Below are 25,065 nucleotides of genomic sequence, written 5' to 3'. Positions count from 1 at the left end.
ATGTTGGCAATCTATGAATTGACAGGACTGGTTAATCCCACTGTTATGGTGAAAACAGGAACCCGCTATTCAGGAGAGGACATCCCAAATAGGTCAACACAGGGAGAAGATCAACAGCACTGGTCAGGGATACCAGAGAAGCAGCATAACCGGTTAACATTCCATGGTCAAATTCAGAAGGAAGAACAAGGAAACGCTAGGTACTGAGGCTTACAGAATACCAAGCAATGATCAACAGGAACTTCCCTTTTTTAAACGTTCCTGGGGTATAGGTAAGCAATGACGTCATCGGGGGCATGTCTGAGCAGCCTCCATTCTTACTGCTGGCGTGCATGTGCCTGCAGCATCAGCCGGCACAGAGCCCACAAAGGAAAGTATCTGGGAAAGAGATCTGTGCGCGGGAGGGTATTCGGGTGAGGGGCTGAGTATTGGTGCCCAATGGGCACCGTGAGTGCCTGCCCGATCGGCGTGATGGATGGAGGCATGACATCCACTAAGGATCAGCCTCTCTTTATTGAAGTGAAACTACAGTAGGACATAAGTCCTGTGATAAAAATGAGCAGTGACTTTAATCATACATTTTTATGTTCCTGGGGAAAAATGCATCAGAAAGCACTTTAAACATTTTGAATAGAATCCTGGTACATTAAGCTGTTCCTTTAATCCTTTCAGTGCCAGCCATTTGATACGTAGTTCTGAAAGTGAACCCCAGAAGCCATGCATCTCATATGTGGTGGCACTAAAGGGTTCCCATCTAGAGACTAGGCGATGGTGATTGGCTCCTGAGCAAACCTGCAGCCATCTTGTTTGTGCAGATCTTGTTTGTTCATTGGAACTAGATCTCTATTGATAGATTCAACCTTAGACTAAGTTGGATAAGTACCATGTGCGTCAATTCTGTAACCAAGGAAATACAGACTGCTTACACCAAAAACTTTACACTTTTCTTTTTTAAGTTTTAGACCAGCATCAAGGAAACGTTTCAAAACAAGCTGTAGCTGTGCAGCCAATGACTACACCCGAAAGTCCATATAAGAGGTCCTCCATAGTTTCTGGAATATGCCAGGAGCAATGGAAACTCCAAACTGCAAACGTCTTGCTCGGAAAGCTCCTTAGTGTGTTATGATCATTTGTGCATCAGCACAGCCTTATCACCCACAGGTAACTGCTGGTAGGTTTGAGCCACATCCAATTTGGCAAATACATTCCCTTTAGCAAAAGTAGTAAGAATTAGATTAACAGCTGGAACTTGATAGGGATGCTCTTGCAATAGTTTATTAATTGTATATTTGTAGTAAGCACAGATTCTGACACCATTTGGTTTCATCACTGGAACTATTGGCGTACACCTCTTAGGGTGTGCTACTTGTTCCACAAGACATGTAATTGCAGCATTTATTTTTCATCTGAGAGCTGGGCTTCATACGAATTGGAGGTACTGTAGGATCTAATACAAAAGAAACAGTATAAAGTATATGTGGATAAATGATGAACTCCAATTAATTCCTAGTGTTTCAAACCACTCTCTACCTAGCAAACTTGTTCTTTGTCCCATAGTGATTATTAAATGTAAGTGTCCTCTGAATTTACCATTTTTGACTGGTATAAATCAAGCACCCTTGACATCTGCAACCTGTTTCTTTTGCCAGATGAATATTACAAGGTACTATTAAAGTGTCATTACAAGGCCGTAACAAGGTAAATGTCTATTCTGAAATCAAAGCATATGCGCACCCGAAATCAACTTCCTTTTTGCAAGGAACATCATGGAGCACAATCTCAGTGTAAATCTACAGTCCTGGAATTTTCCACTTTATTCACAGTCATTTGTCGTTAACGCCTGCAGTCATTCCACTATTCAAAACGGCATGTAGAGTATTAACAGAGTGGCTCGCATTCTTATATCAGGTTTGTGTTCCCCTGGCATTTCTTTGGCAAGATGTCTTTATATGACCTGTACGTTCACATGTAGCATATAGCTGCATTTCAAAAATGATATGTATTAGGCCTGTGTTTTCCACTGCAACGATAACAAGTTCCTTTAAATGGAGCAGTGACATGAGTGTTTGGTGAAAAGTCCTTTGATTTAACATCGATCTTCTTCACTTAATTTATTTAAGGTGAGTTATCTTTGCTGGAGGAGGACTATATCTCTTTTAAAAGGTAAATATGCAGCTTTGTCTTACAAGAAGTCTTCTCTGCAATGATTCATCATTAACTCCACACACAAGCGTGTCCCTTAGCAAGGATTTAAAACTGCCACCAAAAATGTAATTTTCAGACAGTCTGCGCTGTTCTGCAATCTATGCTGCAATACTTTCACCTGGTTGCTGATTCTATCTGTTGAAATGGAATCACCTCTCTGTTTAAGATTTGGTGGGTGCAAAATTATTTTTAACAGTGCCAGTATTACTTCAGATGAGCAGTCTTGTGGTTTAGCAGGAAACATCAATGAGCGGACGGTATCAAAAGCATCAACCACCTTATTAGCCTCCAGCAAAAACATTAACGTGTCAGCATATGAGTCCCATGAGGATGGTTAAGCCAGATCAAAATCCTTCTCTGTGCCAGAGAAGCCATGCTGGATATATTTGTGTATATATATACTATATAAAACAGGACTTCTTAAGTTTACAACACACACAAGATTAATAAATAAACACAAGAGATACCACCTGAAGAATAAGTGCACACTTGCACTATGCTGCCATCTACTGGAAAAATGACTAGATAACACCCCAATACATAACTCTCCTGTACTTCACTTTCACTAGGAGGATCAGATGACTGGACTCATATGTCAAATATTTTGAAATCGCATGAAACCTCCAGCAGTCGTTTTACAGCCCAGCAGATGTGGATTGAAACACAACTGAGAATGAAAACAATACATGCAGTTGATCAAGACTTCCAAAACCTCATGAGTCGTGAAAGACAACACTGGAGATCAGTGATGGAGAGGCTGTTAAACGTTGTCCAGTTTTTAGAAGAGCGTAATCTGGCCTTCAGAGGATCTTCAGATCGACTTTTTACATCCAATAATGGAAATCATTTTAGGTCTTGTGGAACTTTTACGAAAATATGACAACGTGATGGCAGGGTGGCATCAAAAGAAACTGCAGAACACTACTTCGGAAAAACAATTCAAAACGAAATAATAAATCTTATCTCAAAACAGGTAATTGAGGACATTTTACAATGCTACAGAAATGCATAATATTACTCAATTATCCTTGATTGCACTCCAGATATTAGCCATAAGGAGCAGATGCAATTTACTATTTGATTTGTAGAAGATATTTCTGGAGATTTCCAAGTAAAGGAGCATTTCCTTGGTTTCAATAAAGTAGAGGATACACCTGGAAAAGGATTAAGTGATTTCCTTCTTGAATATCTTTGCCGAGGACAAGGTTATGACAATGGAGCCAATATGGCAGGAAAAAACAACAGTCCAGATTTTTAAATATAAACCCAAGAGCAGTATTTGTACCATGTGGATGTCATTGTCTAAATCTTGTGATTGGAGATGCAGTACGCTCATGCAAGGAATCAATGCAACTATTAGGACTCATTCAACACATTTATGTTCTATTCTCAGGATCTGTAAAGCGATGGAAAAATTTGACTGACCATGGATCTGGCCTCACTTTAAAGCCTTTGTGCATGACTCGGTTGGAATGCCGTATAAATTGTCAAACCACTAAGACATAATATAGGCAAAATACAGGAAGCATTGGTTGTTTTGTGTGAGGAAAACCCCACAGAACCGAACAACATAATGTCTCAGCAGATTGTGGAGTTCAAATGTATTATATCATTGTGTGTTTGGTATGATCTGTTGTACCAAGTCAATATTGTGAGCAAAGCTATATAAAATGAGGCTGCTGATATAATTTTGGTCTCAGATCTAATCCAGAAATTTTAACAAATTTCAGAGAGTCTGTATTTGAAAGTTCCTTTCAAATTGCAAAGGAACTAGCAGAAAAATTGAACGTGGAGCTTTATAAAGCCTATTAAAAAAGACCTTGTTATGAAAGCCAAGATGAACCATTAACAGATCCCACAGAGACATTTAAGATTGAATTTGTTTATGTTTTGGTTGATACTGCTGCTAAATCTTTGGAGGAACGTTTTACCCAGATGGAACACCACAACAAACTATGGAGATTCATATACAGTACGAAAAGTCTTCCAGCAAGAGAAAACTTAAGGGACAGTTGTTTACAGTTACAGAAGACATTAGGGAAGAGCAGCCAATCAGACATTAATGGTCTAGATCTTTCAGAGGAGCTTTTGCATATTCAAACCCTACTACCTCAAGATGTCACAACACCCCACCACACGCTCAATTTCATAGTGAGAAATGGCCTGACTGACACATTTCCAAAGATGTGGATAGCATTACGAATTCTATTAACAATTCCTGTTTCTGTGGCGTCAGGAGAACGCAGCTTTTCCAAGCTAAAGCTCATTAAAACATATCCAAGATCATCGATGACTGAAGACAGACTAACATCTTTATTATCAGTATTATCCATTGAAAGCGATGTATTGGATATGAACAACATGATTGATGAGTTCACAAAAGCACGTATTTTGAGCTTCCGATTAATATTACTTGCCAGAAGACTTGCCAGTCTTCCCAGTTATTATTGCACTTGCACATAAAAGTATCTATAATAAAAAATTATTTGTTACAAAGATCTTTTTTTCCTCTTTTCTTTTGTCAGTGTTTATGTGGGGGGTGCCATGGCAGTGGCCCGCACAGGGTGCCTGAACACCTAAGGCTGGCCCTGTGTAGATGCATCTGAGTTGCAATAAACTGTCTAATCTAATAGTGGGGGCTTAATGAACTGATTCTAAAGGAATTTTAAGAAGCTATAGACTACTAATAATTAAACAAATTTAAAAAACTGTGCCACAAAAATCCTCCAAAAACCTCTACAAAGATCTCACTCTTGGGGCATTCCCAAATCCTTGCACAGACATACCTCTACATAGTCTTAAATAAATGATTTTAAGAACAAAGACCACACATAGATATCAAGATTGATCATTCTATGGAGTAATTGTTAAGAGCAACTTTGTTGTGGATTTGATGCAGTGTAACCTGATTAAGTGCCTGCGAAACATTATTCATGCAAGGTAGAATTCCACTTGTAGAGTGTAATAGACATTTAAGGTGACATTTATTTTGTCTTTCTCCTTGCTAATCCCTGCCCTTTTACTTGTGTTTGATTCAGCGGTAGAAACTTTTACCCATTAAATGCCTAACAAACCTGCAACCCATTTGCATCGAGATGCATATTCTCTTATTAGAAGGTATCATAATACAGAAAGCTAGTACCGTATTTGCCTGAATATAGGCCGCACTTTTTCCACCCACTTTAAGTCTTTAAAGTGGGGGTGCGGCCTATAATCGAGGTTTAGCGCATGAATGCGCAAATGCAGTTCTGGGCGCAGGGCAGGCAGCAGGGTTCGGATCCAGATCCCCCGTAGCGCTGCAGGGGACCTGGATCCTACTCTCCGGCAGCCGGATGAGGATGCCCCACAGATGTTCAATAGGGTTTAGGTCTGGAGACATCCTTGGCCAGTCCATCACCTTTACCCTCAGCTTCTTTAGCAAGGCAGTTGTCGTCTTAGAGGTGTGTTTGGGGTCATTATCATGTTGGAATACTGCCCTGCGGCCCAGGGAGGGGATCATGCTCTGCTTTAGTATGTCACAGTACATGTTGGCATTTATGGTTCCCTCAATGAACTGTAGCTCCCCAGTGCCGGCAGCACTCATGCAGGCCCAGATCATGACACTCCCACCACCATGCTTGACCGTAGGCAAGACACACATGTCTTTGTACTCCTCACCTGGTTGCCGCCACACACGCTTGACACCATATGAACCAAATAAGCTTATCTTGGACTCATCAGACCACAGGACATGGTTCCAGTAATCCATGCCCTTAGTCTGCTTGCCTTGTCTTCTTGTGCATTATCTTTAGAAGAGGCTTCCTTCTGGGACGACAGCCATGTATACCAATTTGATGTAGCGTGGGGCGAATGGTCTGAGCACAGACAGACTGACCCCCCACCCCTTCAACCTCTGCAGCAATGCTGGCAGCACTCATACGTCTATTTTCCAAAGACAACTTCTAGATATGACGCTGAGCACATGCACTCAACTTCTTTGGTAGACCATGGCGAGGCCTGTTCTGAGTGGAACCTATCCTGTGAAACCGCTGTATGGTCTTGCCAACCGTGCTGCAGCTCAGTTTCAGGGTCCTGGCAATCTTCTTATAGCCTCGGCCATCTATATGTATAAGATCCTCAGAGAGTTCTTTGCCATGAAGTGCCATGTTGAACTTCCAGTGACCAGTATGAGAGAGTGTGAGAGCAATAACACCAACTTTAACACACCTGCTCCCCATTCCCACCTGAGACCTTGTAACACTAACGAGTCATGACACCGGGGAGGGGAAATGGCTAATTGGGCCCAATTTGGAAATTTCCACTTAGGGGTGTACTCATTTTTGTTGCCAAGGTTTAGACATTAATGACTGTGTGTTGAGTTATTTTGAGGGGACAGCAAATTTATACTGTTATACAGGCTGTACACTCACTGCTTAGGAGAGTGTAATTTCTTTAGTGTTGAAAAAATATAGTAAAATATTTACAAAAATGTGAGGAGTGTACTCACTTTTGTGACATACTGTATTTGAAGAGTAGTATATAAATAATAGCACAAATACACTGATTATATTAGTATAATTATTATACAGCACAGTAATTTTTATGATTGCATGGTTACTAGAAATGCCACGGGTTGATGAAAGGTCAAAGAAAGCAAGCGGTAAAATCATTAAACATTATATTATTTCTGACAGACATTCATTTCATGCCGGGAGTAATTTCAGTGTGTTGAAGATGCAGTGTAGTAATTAGCACCATTTTACCTGAATCTTGTATTGCATCGGTGACAATAATTTGGTTTTATTTCCAAGTATACTGTATTTTTTTAAATACAGTATTTTCTTTTAAAATAAATACAGTATTTTTTTTTAAATAAAGTTGGATGACAAGTAATGACCATTCGACTCACCTAGTGTGGCCATTTTTCTGATATAGAGATGCAGACCTTAATCACTCTTAGATTCAGGATATCTTTATACATGTTTAAATTCCCTCAATGTATTAGCCTCTACCACCTATGATGGGAAGCTGTTTCACTTATCTACATTAAAATGTATTTACATCTAAACCTTTAACCCTTTAGTTTTACATTCTGACCGCAGGTGCTAACATTTCTCTTCCTTTGAAATAAACTTCCCAGCCATACTTTGTATTTAAATGTTTTATCACATTTTGTTTACTTTCCTCCAAACTATACACATTGAGCTCCTTTAGTCAATCCTGATACTTTTTATCCCGTAAAACATTCACCATTTTAGTAGCCCTCCTCTAAACTTTTTCCAAAATATATTTTTCTGTAGATGGGGTCTCAGGGATGGAACACAATACTCTAGATGCATGTAAATGCTTATTAAAAAGAAAAGCATCTGTATTAATAAACAAGTTATAATAATGGAAGTTACAATACAATTGTTGTACAAGTTAGACATAATCTCATATATTTACGCCTGCCAACATACATGCACAGTATATTTGACTAAACTATATCTGAACTTGTATGTGTGTTGAAAAACAACTGTAACTATCCCATGATTAACCAAATGTTAAAATAATAAAAAATAGTATTTTATTTTTTTTAATCTTCTTTTAATAAATTTTCCAATATAAAAATACAAACATGACATAAAACCATTAATAACATTAACACTAAGACGGATTTTTTTTTGGGGGGGGGTCGCAGTAGGGGAATTGAGAGCAGGATCCCAGTATATCTATGTTACTTTTGAATTCTTACATTAAATGGTCAGGGTTATTGCTATATACTGTAAATTCTTTTGATATCTTCTCCCAGATCTCTCTGTTTTTTACGGATGAACCATTAATCCAATTTACTCCTTTTTCCATATCTATCCCTATATACAAGTATACTATATTTTAGTTGTAATTCTAGTTTTTGTTGAGAAATAGCCGAGTCTTGTTTTCATTGTCTGGCAATTAACTTTTTCGTGTTATATTGTTGTGTTGGCTCAAGAGAGGGCCACCGGATCTTTTTTTATATCTATTTTTGTAAACTGTTTTATCAAGGTAAAAGCAGTATCCACCACATGTGAAGATAGTTGCCCTCAGCTAGGTTACATCTCCAACATAATTTGGTTTGATCATGATAAACATGTGATAATCTTATTGGAGTTAGATACCATTTGTTACAAAGTTTGTATTGAGCTTCTAAAATGGATAAGTCTCATGTGGCCTTATTAACTTTATTTATGGCTTTATTCCATTCCATTTGATGCATTTCTACTCCTAGCATTGTTTCCCATTTTTTAAAATAATTTCAGATTTTTTATCCTTATTCTGATCCCGGGAACAGTCTAGGAATTTGGACCCCCTTTTTTAATTTTTCTATGGTTAAATATGTCAATAACCTTTGAATTGATATTGCTCATAGATAGCATGATCTTTTTTAAAAAATGACTCTAAGATAAAATAGGATTATCAGGGAGATTGTATTCTTTTTTGAGTTTGACAAAGGGTTTAACTACATTCTTATAACATATATCCTTTATGACTTTATTTTCAAAGCTTGACTCACAGCTTGACATTTAAGTTGCTTTGCAAGTTGTGGGATAAAAGCTGTGTTGAGTCTTGTCATTTGAATAGGTTATAACTTGACCTCAAAGAACCACTGAAGTCTTGATACGCTGAAGTATTCCCTTAATTTGGGTTTATCTTCAATCTGTTTCTCATTTTCTATTTTAACGCACACGATAACTCATTTTTACATTACCTTATTTTTCTTTCTGTGATATGTATGCTTTTTCCCCTGCATTATATTCCTAGATTATTGCATTGGGTTTTTCTTATTGTATTTATTTGTTTGCCAAGGTTTAACATCTTAGTTGATAAATCTGTTTTAAAGATGGCCCATTGTTATTCTTCTTTGACATGACTAAAATAAGATGCTTTCCTTTCATCTCCTTAATCCTTTCATTACCTCCTTGCTTCTTCAGTCATGTCATTTACTAAATGTGATAAAAATAAAAAGCAACATTCCAACGAGAAACTGCTTATCTGACACATAACATTTTAAGAAGGTTAAACCTTATACTGTAGGATTTAATTTAGCATGAAACACAATTGATGTAATGTTATATTGGCTACAATAGAATTCACATGCTGTTCAAATATACAACATATTTATGTGATCTTAAAGGTATACTCCAGCTTCCACATGTACTTCAACCCCTTTGGCAGGACCGGCCCTACCATGGAGCAGAGTGGGGCAATCGCTCCAGGCAGCTTTTCTTTTTTTAGGCGGAGGAGAGAGAGGGGCGCAGAGTAGTTTTCACTTACCAAGTTGTCAGTACCCGCTTGGCGCCACTCCCTCTCCTCTGCGAGCCCTCTAGCTCGGTCTCGGTGCCGGCTTGTAATGCTGAGCACCAGAAGATGACGCCATTTCTGGCACTCAGCATTACAAGCCGGCACCGAGACTGAGCAGGGAGACTAGGGTAGATAATAGGGAGGGATGGAGTGTAAGGGTAGATAATAGGGAGGGAGAGGAAGCATAGATAATAGGGAGGGAGGGAGGGAGAGAGAGAGAGAGGAAGGGCAGATAATAGGGAGGGAGGGAGAGGAAGGGTAGATAATAGGGAGGGAGAGGAAGCGTAGATTATAGGGAGGGAGAGAGAGAGAGAGGAAGGGCAGATAATAGGGAGGGAGGGAGAGGAAGGGTAGATAATGGGGGGGGGCGGCAGACACCCTGTCGTGGGCCGGCAACAGGCTGTTTTTATTTTTCATACCCTTTATGACCAAAGCAGTTTTAACACCTTTGCGGTGCTCATCTTTAGCTGTAATATTCTCCTCTCCCATTTAGTGTATTTTTCAGGACAAGAAGGGCTTTCTATCATTTAATTTCCTATCAAAATAATAATAGATGATGAAAAATTGAAAAGCACTTTTTCTCACTTTTATTTGAAAAATATTTTACTAACAAAAAAAACAGCTAAATAGATTCTACTATTTGTTCTGAGTTTAGAAATAACCAATGTTTTTATGTTTATTTGTAAGTTATAGGGCAATAAGTGCAAGTAGAGTTTTGCTATTTCAAAACCATTTTCCCCAAAATCTGGTCATTCTGCCCCATGTGCTATTTTGGACATATTTGAAGCCCACCAATGCAATTTACCCTATCAAGCCATATATTCTTGAAAACTAGACTCCAGGGTATTGCAAATGGCGGTATTTTAACCCTTTCAATGCACAAGATTCTACCACCAGCCTTTGCCAATGTTTGTGGTAGTTATTTATTTTGTATTTTTTTGACACAAATTGTACTTCAGGTATGAATTTACAGCTCCTGGTATATGTCAAACAACAACCCAATATGTGTTCAGCAACATTTCCCAAGTACAGCGATACCACCCATTCATGGGTTTGTCTGGTTGTTTTGGGGGCTAAAAGGCCACATTTGGGAAGTGCACTTTTTTATTTTTTACTTTGTTCGTGTTTCTGTTCTGTTGCACTCCTTAACTTTACTAAATCCATTTTTGAACATTTACGGATATCCCCATGCGATTTGCTTGTGTTTTTCTGAATTTGGGAACCGGGTTGGGTCCTCTTGGCGCTGCAGCTCCCAGCCGTGCACGGAATCAATTATTTTAAATTACTCGGGACTGTAGCCTCTCCATTTGTCTCTTTCTGTATAAAGTATAATTAAATAAAAGGCACTTCTTCAATGACTCCTTTAATTGTGCATTACACAAGAGCCAGCTCAGCCCTTCTTGCAGTCGAGCCTTTGCTAGCATTTCCCTATGGTCCCCTCATAATGAATATTTAAGTGAGGGAGTTAAAACCATGGCGCACCAGACACATTTTCTTTAAGTGTTTAGTTCCCGCGCGGTCCAGACAGCTATTTGGGCCGATACGGTCCGTTAGCAGCTCCCTTCCACCCGGCATTGCTAAGGACTCGTTACTCCTCCACGTGATAGCATTTGTTATTGTTTTAGTCACGAGACTAAGGTGCGATTGGTGGAAGACGCGTCACGTGATGCGTTTCACTCCCTTTCCAGTTGATGGGCGACTCCTACTTAGGCGGTGGGAAGATGGCGGACACGGATCGGGTAGATTTAAATCCCACCGGCACTGTGTTCGTTATCCCTAAAGAAAATGGTGAACCCGTTCCGAAAAGGCAACGTCTGGATGCCAGCAATGACGGGCAGCCATTTACCGCCGAAAATGACTCGAAAGAACCCTTGCCTTCAGCGGCTACCCTGCAAGAAGAAGGAGAGGCCTCTGCAGGATTGTCGGCTAAACCTAGAGCGCACAATAGCTCCGGGCTTCAAGGCCTTCCTGTGGACAAGAGGCAGATGGTGATGCTTATGGTACAAGGGGAGGAGGAGGAAGGAGCGGAGGAGCTGGCGAATGGAGACCTAACAGATCAAGCTATTGATTATGGAGGTGGGTGTTTCTTAACCCTTTCCTTCCGTGGTGCATCGCTATGATTTCATACAGTTAACGTGCATTGAGATTTCCATCTTCCAATCAGAGAGCGGATGCCATGGCTGATAGTGCTAGCAGCGATCGCTGTGCAGAGTTTGGACCAGTTGTCTGATGGCAGAAAGGGCTGATGTTCATCTTATGCAGTATCTCCTGTGATCTCTTACAAACATTATATCAGAAACTATTATAACCTGAATTCAGTGCCAGAGAACTTTTTTTTTGTATTTTCAATTACTAGAAAGTTTGGCTTTGAAAAGAAGAATGGTGAGAATATCTGGCATTATCGCTTGTGATCAGTGATTTAACTCATCTCGAGTAGCTAGTTAGTACGTGGAGTAGAAGGAAGGAAGGGCGCGCGTCTTTTCCGCCAATGATGTAAACCATAAGGACCAATGTTTTTGAAGGATGCCGCTACGCTACTAGATTCTGTCAAACATGAATGACAGGACATTCTTATTTCAGGGTGCAGGAGAACCTACTGTTTCACTTTGGTGGCTGTTTAATGCGTTACGAAGTTTGTCTACTTGGTGAATAGTAAATTAACCTCTTCAGTCCCAGGGGGTTATGCCAGTTCAGCGATTATTCCCCTTTCCTGTGAATAGTGTACCCATGTAAACTATATATTGTTTTTTTTTCTTCTTCAAGGAGAGAGAGGGCTTTCTTTTGATACCATAGTTGGATAATAAACTGAAAAATCAGGAGGAGAAATTTAGTAAAAGCTAGTGAAAATTGAAAAAAAAAAGTTAGATTTTTCCATTATGAATCGTCACAAAATTAGGTAAAGTGACGGAAAATCCCCTCCACGTTTATCAATTTAGGTGTCCGGATTTCAGAATTACCTGATTTATATAGAATTTCCATACTTTCCCAGCACTTATAGCAGGGGTGTCCAAGTTTTTTCTGCAGTGGGCCACTTCATCAGAATTGTATACGTGCGCGGGCCGCACTCATTTTTCACTGTGACAAAAAATATGGCCTTTAATAAAATATGCAGATTAAAATAAAGTAAAATGACACAAAACCTTTACTCTTCCTCTCACTGATTTCTGGGCCTAGAAAGTTTTGCGACTACAAATTCAGGATTCCCTAGATTTATTCTAGGGATGAAATAAAATGAAAATTCTGGACCAAAACATTCAGGGTTCACTTAGCCAAAACCGAAAATGGCCCCCACCTTTAAAAATAATAATAAAAACTCACATTTTTAATAAAAGTAGGTTACACACAACTGGACAAAATTAGCAATATGACTTGGCAACCAGTAAATGCTGGCAACCCAGGCAACCAGTAAATGCTGGTACCTAGGCATGATGGGACTGTGCTCGCTGTGATTGCTGTTAGCAATCACACTCCTATCATGCCAAGTCAGCCAGTACATGCTGGTACAGGGTGGCTGTAAGTGATGTGCAGACCCCATACTGCTGGCAGCATCACTACACAAGGGGGGCAGCTAGCTAGGTTTCAGCATGTACTGGCTGACTTGGCATGATAGGAGTGTGATTGCTAACAGTAGTCACAGTCCCATCATGCCTAGGTTCCAGCACTTACACATCCATCCAGTAAATGCTGGAACCTAGGCATGATGGGACTGTGATTGCTGTTAGCAATCACACTCCTATCATGCCAAGTCAGCCAATACACGCTGGTACAGGGTGGCTGTAAGTGATGTGCAGACCCCATACTGCTGGCAGCATCAATACACAAGGGGGGCAGTTAGCCAGGTTTCAGCATGTACTGGCTGACTTGGCATGATAGGAGTGTGATTGCTGTTAGCAATCACAGTCCCATCATGCCTAGGTTCCAGCACTTACACATCCATCCAGTAAATGCTGGAACCTAGGCATTATGGGACTGTGATTGCTGTTAGCAATCACACTCCTATCATGCCAAGTCAGCCAGTACATGCTGGTACAGGGTGGCTGTAAGTGCAGACCCCATACTGCTGGCAGCATCAATACACAAGGGGGGCAGCTGGCCAGGTTTTTAGCATGTACTGGCTGACTTGGCATGATAGCAGTGTGATTGCTAACAGCAATCACAGTCCCATCATGCCTAGGTTCCAGCACTTACACATCCATGCTATCACACACACACACACACACACACACACTCATTTATTCATATAATCATTCATTCACAGATTCATTCCCTCAATCACACACACTCATTCAAACTCCCTCCCCACCCCCTTACTTGCACTGCAGCTCCTCGATGCCGCTTACAGACTTCAGCAGGGGGCGCGGCCTCCCTCTGCCTTCTCTGCTAAAGCACAGAGGAAGTAGGATGTCACGTGAACTCCGCTTCCTCTGTGCAGTCCAGAAGACCCTCCCACAAGTAAGTAGCAGGGCTTGAGGTGCGGCTCACGTAAGATCGGTTGCCCTGGCTGCCGATCTTACGCGGGCCGCACCTCGAGGTCTCGCGGGCCGCATTTGGCCCGCGGGCCGCATGTTGGACGCCCCTGACTTATAGGGAACATACTATAAGGTGTATGTTATTCTTTACAAAGCTGTAGCATTTTTACATTGGCTATAATGGGATTGTAACTTTAAACTAATAACCCCCAAATACCCACAAAAGTATATATTTCTGTAAAGCAAACTATCATCAGGGGTATTTGGGCATTCTTCATGCAGCTATTTGGCCACCAGTCACTGTCAAAGGTGGCCACAGAAATTATTTCCTGCACTTTTTTTCACCAACACTTCTGCATTTCTTAGATTTTTTTGCACAGGGTGTGTGTTACGGCAGAGAAACCCGGCCAGAATCGTTTAGCTGCATCTCCTGATTACGGAAATACCTGACATCCTTGGTTTTTCTTTCTTTCTAGAGGACCATATCCATCCCTTACATGTAGAAGTACCCTATAGGGTAGTATTTTTTTTTTATACCTATGGCTTAACGGGTTTTGGGGTTGTGAACTGGGACAGGAGGGTTATATGTTTTTAGATGTTGTATTAGGGCAATGGGATTCAAGGGTATTTTATTTTTTCCATTAATATTATCCTTTTTTTATATATTTTTTTTATTTATATTTTGTATTTTAAACTGTAACAGCTTTCCAGCACTCGCGCTGGCAGCCATTACAGGTGATCAGGAAGCAGAAAGCCAGTGATGCTGGCTTCTGCTGACAGAGGGGAGCCCAGGCTGCCGCTGCAAGAAGGTGCGTTTTATGGATGTACCGGTACGTCCATAGGGGACTGAAGGGGTAAAGCCCCTCGTACTTTATCCGGGCAATTTAAGGTAAACAAATACTCTCGGGTCTTGTAGGTGTATAACCTATGTTTAGACTAGGGAACTGTGGGTAGTTGGTAAACGAGGCAATTACTCATTATGTCACATTTATGAAGTATCAGCAGATTCAATAACACTATTACAAGGGTGGGCAATAACCCCAACATTAAAATGATCCGTACACAAAATTAACAATAACGTGTGTTAAGGCACATTGGTACAAGAGGAGTATGGGCTATGCCCTTGTAAGCATACAATCTATTAGGATGTTGAGGGGAATTGAGCCAGAGGAGAGGGACTTCTTTGGTAAGGACCATTCGATTATAGCAAGGTTTGCATGTAGATCTCAAAGGCGGGAAGAACAGATTGCTTCTTTCAGGTTGCAAATATTCGGGGGATATATTGTGTGTTTTCTAGTGAGTATTTAAAGTTTAAGTAGGGAAGAGTTAGGAGATGGTAAGGGATTTCAGAGAATAGCACAGGTAAAATCCAGGATGCGCAAGCAGAAACGCTAACACTTTATTCTTTGAAGATAGAGGCAAGTGTTGTGAAGAGCGAGAAGGGGGAAGGATTATAGGGCGACGCAGTGTTAAGGGCTCTGGAGGGTATGGGGAGCTGTTGGAGAAACTGTCACAGTGGGCTGGCAGGTGAAGAATAATGGGATATATTTAGAACAGATTGGAGCTATGAAAAACTGAAGTGGGGGGCAGTTGTAGGGAGTAGCAACAGTAAAGACTATATATCATGTTAGTATTATGAGAAGAGGCCGCATTTGAGAGATTTTGCAGGTAAAGGCAGCAAAACTCTGAGTCACTGGGTTTGAAGAGAAAAGGCGAGCAGCCTCGCATCAAGGCAGCAAACTTGGTCTGTTGAGTAGATTTCTAGAGATTTTGGCAATAACCGCAAGCTCAGGTGTGGCGATGTTGTGTAGTGGAATGCCATCCATGATACAATTTAAGAGTGGAGCAAGTTAGAAGAGAGGACACATGGTCAGGAGAGGAAAGGAAAAGTGTCATTTGGCATGGAGGCAGTACTGAATTCTAGAAGAAGAGATCTGTTTTCCAAGGGAAGAGGTATATACGAGGTGGCAGGGGAGTGGACCAAATGCCAGAAAGGATGATGCTAAAGATATGATCAGAGAGGAAGGATTTGAGTCAAGAAATACACCTTAAAATTGTGGAAAGTGATTCAAGAATGTAACGTCTTTTGCGTTCTTAATTTTTTTTTTTTTTTTTTTTTTTTTTTTACTATTTCCAGGCTGCTATATAAAGTTTGTGAGGTATGCTGGATGATCTCTGGATTTATCCCCTTTCATTGTGATAAGTGTCTCTGGATAGTGTCAGACCAACCCCAATGGACTGCATTGGATGCATGTATATGTGCCCCTCTGGTTGCTTCACTCCTCTGACAGTTTACAAACCTATGTAGTAATGGGGGTACTAAAATCATGTCTTGCTTCTCCGATCCACTAATATATCAGGGTGCACCACTTCTTAAAGGTGAAGTGACCCATAAGAGTGTCACGACCAAGCAGTTTTCTGATATTATGGGTTGATGGAATAAAAACCCACCAAGATAATATGAAAAAGTAGGAATACATTGGCTGGTAAGAATGTTTTTGTAAAAACGATAGATCATCAGTGGCAAAAGATTCGGGAGATAGAAGGAGCATTTGCCAGTTTTGAAATAGCCCTGGAATAAGTAGGGAGCAGAAAAGGATGAACTCCTTGGCTTGCAGTCTGTTAATAGTAGATCAATATTCCTCAAGCAAGTACATGAAAACCTAACCTTTTGTCAATTTATTGAACTCTTAAACCGCAAAGTTGAATGTCAATAAGCCTTTAACTATAGCATTTGAGCTCTAGTAATAGTGTGAGTTCAGTGGGTCTCAACACCCAAATTGAAAAATACTTGCAATTAAAGAAAAAAAAAAAAGAGTGCCAGACACAAGAGGGGGGAAAAACAGCTTCTTGCCACCACGCCATGGGTAAGTCCTCTAACAAGCACTGGTTTCAAGTATTAGTTTCCTAGATTAGTGTTGGGACACCTACGCTTCTTTGGGCACAGTGGTGTAAGAGGAAAGGAATTTACGTTAAATAGATTTTTATTTGTAGAACAGCTAGGAATTTCATAGTTTATTCTATGTTAGTTTACATTAAACAATTGTTGTCTTAGTGTCACAACCATAAGAAAGTCTGGTCATGCCCATGTATGAGATACAAAAAAAATAACAAACCCCCAAAACTATAGAATAATTTTGCATTATACATACTCAGATTTAGCTCTTTGAAGATGAAATCAACAAACATTTTGCTATTCCTGTCTATTCTGCTGTCATTTATTTATTCTTTAATTTTATTTTTTTTACATAAACACTGAAATATTGTTCAAGAGTGTCTGTTTAAGGCTAGGTTTCCACTTGGGTTTTTGTCCTGCGTTTTTTTCTTGATGAAAAACGCCAAGAAAACTGCCACTGCATTTACCTGCGTTTTGGCGTTTTTTTCTGGCGTTTTAGCCTTTCTTTGGAAATTGCTTTTTTTGACCTTAGGCAGTTTTTCCAGCCTTTACAAGTTAGAAGTTTCACCCAGCTAAAAGGGATTAGGATAAATGGCAAGTATCTGCCCTCTCCTGATGTCATTTACTTGGTAGACCCTTTTGTCTCTTTTCTGTGGTTTGTAAGACATGCTTTATTTCGAATGTCTGCTCCTCTGGGAAGATTGGCCCCAAATGATGGTGCAAATTGTTTGCTGTTGCTTTTGGCACGCAGGATCCAGTTGGTTTGTTTGTAATGGAATGTTTGTTTCAAATGGTGTAAAATTCAAAATGAACCAGTCCAGGACTTTGTTTTGTGTGAAACTGTTTGTTTTCAGCCTATTTCTCGTAGGACACACAGATACTGGGTCCATCCTCTGCATTGTAACTGTGGAAAAAACGCCATAAAAAACGCCAAGGCAATAAACCCACATGGCTTTTTCATGGTGTTTTTTCTCTCCCATAGACTTCTATTGGAGAAAAACGCCAAGATTTCCTTGCAAAAAACGCCAGTGTCAACATGCTGCGATTTTGAAACACTGCCACAGAGCCCAAAAAAGCAGAAAAACGCCACAGAGGACTGAAAAAACGCCAGACAGAAAAACGCCAAGTGGAAATGGCATTTTGCGATTTCCTATTGAAGAACAGCTAACATCTGGCTGCAACGTTTTTTCACTAAAAAAAGCCAGGTGGCGCTATTGGCGTTTTTATGGGCGTTTTTAGCAAAAAAAAACCAAGTGGAAACCTAGCCTAACAGTTCTTTCTCATACAGTCTATGTTTTTTAAATATATTTAGATGCTGATCGTTTTACTCTGTTTTAAGTACAAAGAATGATAATCTGCCTGTGATATAACACTTGCTATGAGAGCAAGTTGTTCTCTTGTGTGCGTGACATGTGTAATGGCTCCTTTTCAGATCTGCACATTCCAACATCTTAGCCCATGTTTTGCAAGGAAATGCTGCATTTTAGTGTCTAGTAACTTTTTTTTATTTTATTTTTTTTTAATGAATCTGGGATTCTAACTGGCACAGAATGCACGTAAATGCTTGTTAAAAGATACGCATGGACATTGATATAAAATTGCAACCAGGACATATGTATAAATGTGGTTTTGCCACCATGGTGGGAAGTTCCTGCTGATTGCACCATTTCATGGGACGCTATGGTGATATGACGTTTTGGTTGCATTGGCTTAAACATAACTCTCATCTGACTTGACAGCATAAATATTTTTCCCTAATTTAATGTTTCATGATCAACTTGTCTTCTGTCTTATAGGAAACCTACATCTGGATGATGATGATCTTGCTAGTGGGTTCCATTCTTGTGACAGCGATGAAGAGGACGGAGCTTCCCATGCTAGCTCAAGTGATTGGACTCCGAAGCCTTGCATAGGTATGCCTTTTAATGTTCTTGTGTATTAGTTTTTTTTTTTTTGTTTGTTTGTTTTTGTAACGGAAAAGTGTTTGTTACGTGGAATGATACTTTTTTTTCTCTCACAGGTCCATACACGTTTGTTCAACGACAACTTATGATGGGAACTGATCCAAGGACAATTCTAAAGGATCTTCTTCCAGAATCTGTTGCACCACCAGACTTGGATGATATGACTTTGTGGCAAATTGTTATAAACATACTGTCAGACCCACCTAAAAGAAAAAAGCGCAAAGACATCAATACAATTGAAGATGCTGTTCGACTTCTACAAGAAAGCAAGAAGATAATGGTTTTAACTGGAGCTGGAGTACGTGTCTAGGTGCACATGTTAGAGCAGGGCGAAAACCCTATCCACTGATTTCACTGGGTTCAGAACAAACGTCTTTGTTTCAGTCCAGATGGCTTATTGATGATGAGGGAGGAGCGTCTTTGTACTTTCTGTGTGGAGTGATGGTGGATTTTCAGGAAATATTATTCAACACTACATCTCAAAGTTCTAGATTGCCATGCATTTAAAATACTTAAACTCTCAATCAAATACCATGAGTAGGGCGCTGCATTTTTCTCTAGATAGTGGTGCTAAAACATGTCTAATTTTCCTCTTCTTCATTGACTGCAAGTGCTGCTGACCATGTCCTGTAAGCTTTCAGCTGTGGTTTCTGGGAAGGGAGATCAGGAAGGCAAATTTGGTGTCTGTGTCCATGTAACATTGGCTTCAGTATGCATTTAACGTGATGTAGGGCTGGAGTGTTTTTCATTTTTGTTTTTTTACCCTTCAGTGTCGTGTTAATATTTTGGTCTTCATAGTGCTATGAGTTATGCATTGACCTGTGTGTTTGTAATCATAGGTTTCAGTTTCCTGTGGAATACCAGACTTTAGATCGAGGGATGGCATTTATGCGCGTCTTGCTGTGGATTTTCCAGATCTTCCAAATCCTCAAGCCATGTTTGATATTGAATATTTCAGAAAAGATCCAAGACCTTTTTTTAAATTTGCAAAGGTAGGTTACATTACTTGAATTTTCTACTGAGGACACTTCAAATAAGAATTAAAACTAAGATCTTTTTATTAGCGTGTATTAAGTTTCATCATCCAATTTTATTTTTTTTGTTGAGTACTCTTAACAGTTCTAGTTGGACCTTTGATTAAAATACTCTTTGCAGGTAAACGGAGCAGAGTATTGGGGGAACATCAACCTGCCGTCAACAGACCCATTATACAGAGATGTTGTTGTGTTACAGTAACAATGCCAATTTTTTTTTGCAAGAGATGAGAATTTCTGGGTATAAAAGCTTGCAAGCTTGTGAAATATATCTTTTAGGCATGTCCTCCCTGTCCAATTTTCACAAAATAAAACAAAGTTTAAAATAATCTAAAATTAGGCGTTTTAGTGCTTCTGAGATTGAATTGCAAAAATTCTAAATAATCTTAATTGCTTCATCTGATATTCGTGGTTTATAAATATTTGATACACCATATAAAATGATTAATATTTTTAATCTTTCAGCTTTGTGGTGAAGTATGAATTATTTATACTGACAGGCAATCACTTCCATCATCATTTTTAATTATTGCGACTATGTTGCCTAGAAATTTGTATTAAAAGTTCCCGAAACTATTTTATTTCCCGGTTATCCTATAACGTTAAGTTTTTGGCCTTATTTACTGTCTAAAATATACATTCATAATAATGTGCTATTTCCTGGCAAGGATTAAACAATAGGAGCCTTTAACACAACAATCAATTAAATTGTTTGTGCTGTATATAGCTTGAACTATGTCCGTTCCTTGATCGTTGTGTAGTTTTTTTAATGTGCTTTTAACTTTTTTTCTACAGGAAATCTTTCCAGGCCAGTTTCAACCATCTCTGTGCCACAAATTTATTGCCATGTTGGATAAGGAGGGGAAACTCCTCCGAAACTATACCCAGAACATTGATACTCTGGAACAGGTTGCTGGAATCCAAAAAATTATACAGTGTCATGGTGAGTATATAATTGCATAAGATAAAGTGCATTTTGTTACATGTGTTCTACAAGAAAAACTGTCCAGTTACACCTGCCTACTGGAAATACCCCTCCTTGGGAAGTGTCCTCAGATGTTTAATTTTATGGACATGACTTAGAATAGAAGTTAAATGAATGAGTGGAATTAACTATGATCAGAACTGGATCTGCTAGAGTTCAATACTATTACTGGTGGCTTCTGAATGCCATAACATATGACCTCTGATACAGTCACATTAAAGGCCAGTCTTTCAATGCACACCACTAAACATTGTACATTGACCTCATACTGGGTGCGCTGCGGACGGAGGTCTGAAGATTAAAGTTTTTGTACGCTGGATTAACCAGGTTGATCCCTACTTTGTTTGCCAAATAAACAGAAATGATCACAAGTTTCCTTATTATACCCCGCATTTATAATGAACTGTTGATTGCCCGTAGAACATAATTGTTTTTTGTTTTTTATAGGTTCTTTTGCCATGGCATCTTGTCTAATTTGCAAATACAAAGTTGACTGTGAAGCTGTCAGAGAGGACATATTTAATCAGGTACCATTCTGTTACCGAGTCCCTTTATTATCAATTTTAATTTTAAACTGCATTTGGAAGGAAATTTACATGCATATTTTACTAGTTGATGAGCTGGAAATGACAAAACCTGTTCTGTGTTTGTTTTGTTTATCCCCCTCCCCTTGCTATTGTGTAACTTCTTACATTTGTTCTTGAAGATTGCTTTGCTTGCTGTTTTTTTTTTCTAGATCGTTCCAAGATGCCCAAGGTGTTCATCAGGTGAACCACTTGCAATTATGAAACCCGATATTGTGTTCTTTGGCGAGAATTTACCAGAGCTGTTCCATCGAGCCATGAAGTATGATAAAAATGAGGTTGATCTTCTTATTGTAATCGGGTCTTCCTTGAAAGTTAGACCAGTAGCGTTAATACCAAGTAAGTATTATGTTCTGATAACATTGAGATTAGCCATGGCATATTAAAACTAAATCTTGGATAACTGTATAAAATGTTTTCATGTAATTGGAAGGAAGAAAAGCTTTTTATTATATTAATGCCTGGTATTTTCATATAGGCATATATGATATGATTCATGCAGAGCTAATGGTCAAATTGCCAGGGTGGCCCCATTATGCATATGGAATGAGAATGAGTAGAATGTGACCCTGATAGCGTGAAATTACTGTTTACAAAATCATGCACAATTTAAGTAATATTCCACTTCACTTTTAGGCTCAATCCCGCATGAAGTGCCTCAGATATTAATCAACAGGGAACCATTGCCACATCTGAATTTTGACATAGAATTGCTTGGAGACTGTGATGTTGTTATAAATGAATTATGTCAGAGACTGGATGGAAAATACAAAGAACTTTGTATTAGCTCCTTAAAACTTTCACAGATCACAGAAAAACCTCAGCGACCCCAGAAGACTCTTTGCGTTCTGCCAGACACCGCTCCGGCTACTCCCATAAATGCCAATCAAGATTCTGGAGAATCTGTTCTGCCGGAATCCTCGCTGTCTGCGCCCAACGATGGCTGCGCATTGGGAACATCTGAGGTAGTTCCAGTCCTTTCACAAGGCAGCATTAATGTAAATGGCAATTCTCCTAAAGCAGAAAGTACAGAAAACGAAGGCGCTTTTGTACAACTTGGACTCTCTGAATCTGAGCGAGAGACACAGTCTAGCAAAGATGCGGAACAAGAAACTTCAGAAAAGGACAGTGGAATTGATCCATCCAGGAAGTCATTTGCAAATAAATTGCCAAAAGAGCAAATAAGCAAGCGCCTTGATGGCAAGTATAATTTCTTAATTTAAACTTATTTATCGTTGTGAGTTTTTTTTTTTTTTTCTTTCTAGGATAAAACCTTCTCGGTTTACAACAAATTCATTGCCACTCCAGCCATCATATGAACTTTAATGCATTTGATAGCGGAGTGTCCCTTATTTTAAATTTTTGCTCCTTGCAAATTCATGGGGATTTTCTGCAGAATGAGACCCCTGTGCACATTGATTATGTTCCTGCCATTGATTGGCTGCTTTAATTAGCCAGTAGTGACGCACAAAAAAAACAGCAGGTCCTCCATAATTACTTGCTTTTCTTTATTCATGCATATTAAAGTATTTTTAATTACTGTAATATATTACTTATAGTGGGGTTGTATTGAACACTAAGCTACTAAAATGTTAAGTGATTTGCCCCATGTTTCAGTATTGCAATCAGCCATAACATTGACAGCTGACAGGTGAAGTGAATAACACTGTTAACCTTGTTTTCATGGCACCTGTCAGTGGGTGGGATATATTAGGCAGCAAGTGATTGTTTCATCTTCAAAGTTAATGTGTTAGAAGTCAGAAAAACGGGCAAGCGCAAGGATCTGAGCTGCTTTTACAAGGACCGGAATTTGAGGGCCAGACAACTAGTTCAGAGCATCTCCAAAATTGCTCATGTGGGCTGTTCCCGGTCTGCAGTGGTCAGTACCACAAGTGGTCCAAGGAAGGAAAAGCAGTGATCATGGGCAGCCAAGGGCGAAGGCTGGCCCGTGTGGTCAAACTACTGTAGCTCAAATTGCTGAAAAAGTTTAATCCTGGTTCTGATAGGTGACAGAACACACAGTGCATTGCAGTTTGTTGCATATGGGCCTGCATAGCCGCGGACCGGTCAGGGTGCCCATGCTGACCCCTGTCCATCACTAAAAACAGTGAGTGTGCACGTGAGCATAAGAACTGGACCACAGAGCGATGGAAGAAGGTAGGCCTGGTCTGATGAATAAAGGTTTTCTTCTACAGCACGTGGCTGGCCTTGTGTGTGTGTGTCTCGCCTTGAGAACACATGGCACCAGGATGCATCCATGGATACCTCCAGAGGTCTAGTGGCGTCCATGCCTTGATGGGTCAGGGCTGTTTTGGTGGCAAAGGAGGGACCTACACAATATTAGGCAGGTGGTCATAATGTTGTGGCTGATCAGTGTATTTTATACCTTCCATCTCCACAAATGGAAGATATTTGTACTTGCAGGTGGTGGGTTAAAATTTTAAGTTCATTCTGCTTTCAATTCCCTTTGTCTCCATTTTAGCTGTATCTTTTCAAAATCATAACCCTTTATTACCTTTTTTTCAGGTACACAATATTTATTTTTAGCACCGAATCGCTATATTTTCCATGGTGCCGAGGTGTTTTCCGACTCTGACGACGACATGACATCCAGTTCGTACGGCACTAATAGTGACAGTGAATCTTTACACAGCCTAGGTTTACAGGAGCCTGTTGGAGAAGAAAGTGAGAGTGACGAGTTCTATGTTAAATATGATAATGACTCGGACGCAGAAAATAGGGTAGGATTTGAAGAAGAAGCCGAGACCGTTTCGATTTATAACTGTGATGGAGATTTAGCTAATGGAGGTTCATCTCCGAAGGTATAGTACATACCGTCCTAACTTGCAGAGTGCTACATAGCCGAGGTGCATTATTTGCACAACCTGTTTGGCACTTTGGGTTAAAATCCTGTAAACACCAGCATTGAGATTTTAAAACCTGGACATTAAAGCATGTACATCTGTGAACCTGGTCAAGCATGCATTAAAGAGATGTTATTTAATAAATACATTTCAAACGTCCCAACGTAGAATTGTTATACAAGGATTTCTTTTTATTTTTTAGGGAAGTTTTTTTTATTGACACTGAAACATTCTGTAAATTCATGTATCTTGCAGCTTGGTCTTGCTATGACTTTTTTTCCTTCTCTTTACCAAATGTATTGTTAAATTTCCGATTATACAGTGTTGTGGTTAATTTATGCACAGTTATGTTTATCAATAAAAAAAATTCTTGTATAAGGTATTTAAATGAGGTTTATCTTGAAGAAACAGCTATTCTAGGCCAAAGACACTAATGTCGTTTTAAGTAACACAACATTATCACACTGTGATAAGGATACATTAAGTTTTCTCTTTCTAAACTTTTTTTCTTTTTCTACACATACCTTCACGTTTGTTCATGGTTGATAACTTTTTTTATTCTTTGTAAGCTGTTTAATATAAATATTAAAATTGATCTAATGTAAATGTTTTTGACTTTCTGCGTTTTTGATAGTCCTATGTATGTTCCCTAACAATTACATTTAAAGTGTAAAACATACAATAATATAAATGTTTACCTTGTGTCAGTGTGATCCAGCCTTGGTCGATATTAAACTGAACTGTCAAGTTTCATTGTTGAGAAAA

General features: G+C 39.5%; 1 protein-coding gene across 1 annotated transcript; it reads left to right on the top strand.

Annotated features, from left to right (window-relative positions):
- On the top strand, nucleotides 1-25,065 carry SIRT1 (sirtuin 1). Its single transcript, XM_053449931.1, has 14 exons — nucleotides 1-200; nucleotides 2,402-2,538; nucleotides 2,775-2,993; nucleotides 3,599-3,682; nucleotides 4,442-4,591; nucleotides 11,170-11,580; nucleotides 18,666-18,782; nucleotides 18,890-19,131; nucleotides 19,673-19,825; nucleotides 20,663-20,810; nucleotides 21,300-21,379; nucleotides 21,589-21,775; nucleotides 22,073-22,636; nucleotides 23,963-25,065. Exons 1-14 carry the CDS (start codon nucleotides 1-3, stop codon nucleotides 24,262-24,264), a joined length of 2,994 nt encoding a protein of 997 aa, XP_053305906.1. The 3' UTR covers nucleotides 24,265-25,065.

This window comes from Spea bombifrons, chromosome 11, assembly GCF_027358695.1.
Source record: "Spea bombifrons isolate aSpeBom1 chromosome 11, aSpeBom1.2.pri, whole genome shotgun sequence".
In the NCBI taxonomy this organism is placed as follows: Eukaryota; Metazoa; Chordata; class Amphibia; order Anura; family Pelobatidae; genus Spea; species Spea bombifrons.
Note: the sequence above shows the minus strand (reverse complement) of the source record. Positions and strands in the feature narration are given on the sequence as shown.

Bases quoted from the DNA above. Each gene is read 5' to 3' on its own strand.
- SIRT1 (XM_053449931.1), top strand. From the start codon at position 1: ATGTTGGCAATCTATGAATTGACAGGACTGGTTAATCCCACTGTTATG. The intron at 19,132-19,672 runs GTACGTGTCTAG...TTGTAATCATAG, and splicing joins TGGTTTTAACTGGAGCTGGA to GTTTCAGTTTCCTGTGGAAT. The intron at 20,811-21,299 runs GTGAGTATATAA...TGTTTTTTATAG, and splicing joins AAAAATTATACAGTGTCATG to GTTCTTTTGCCATGGCATCT.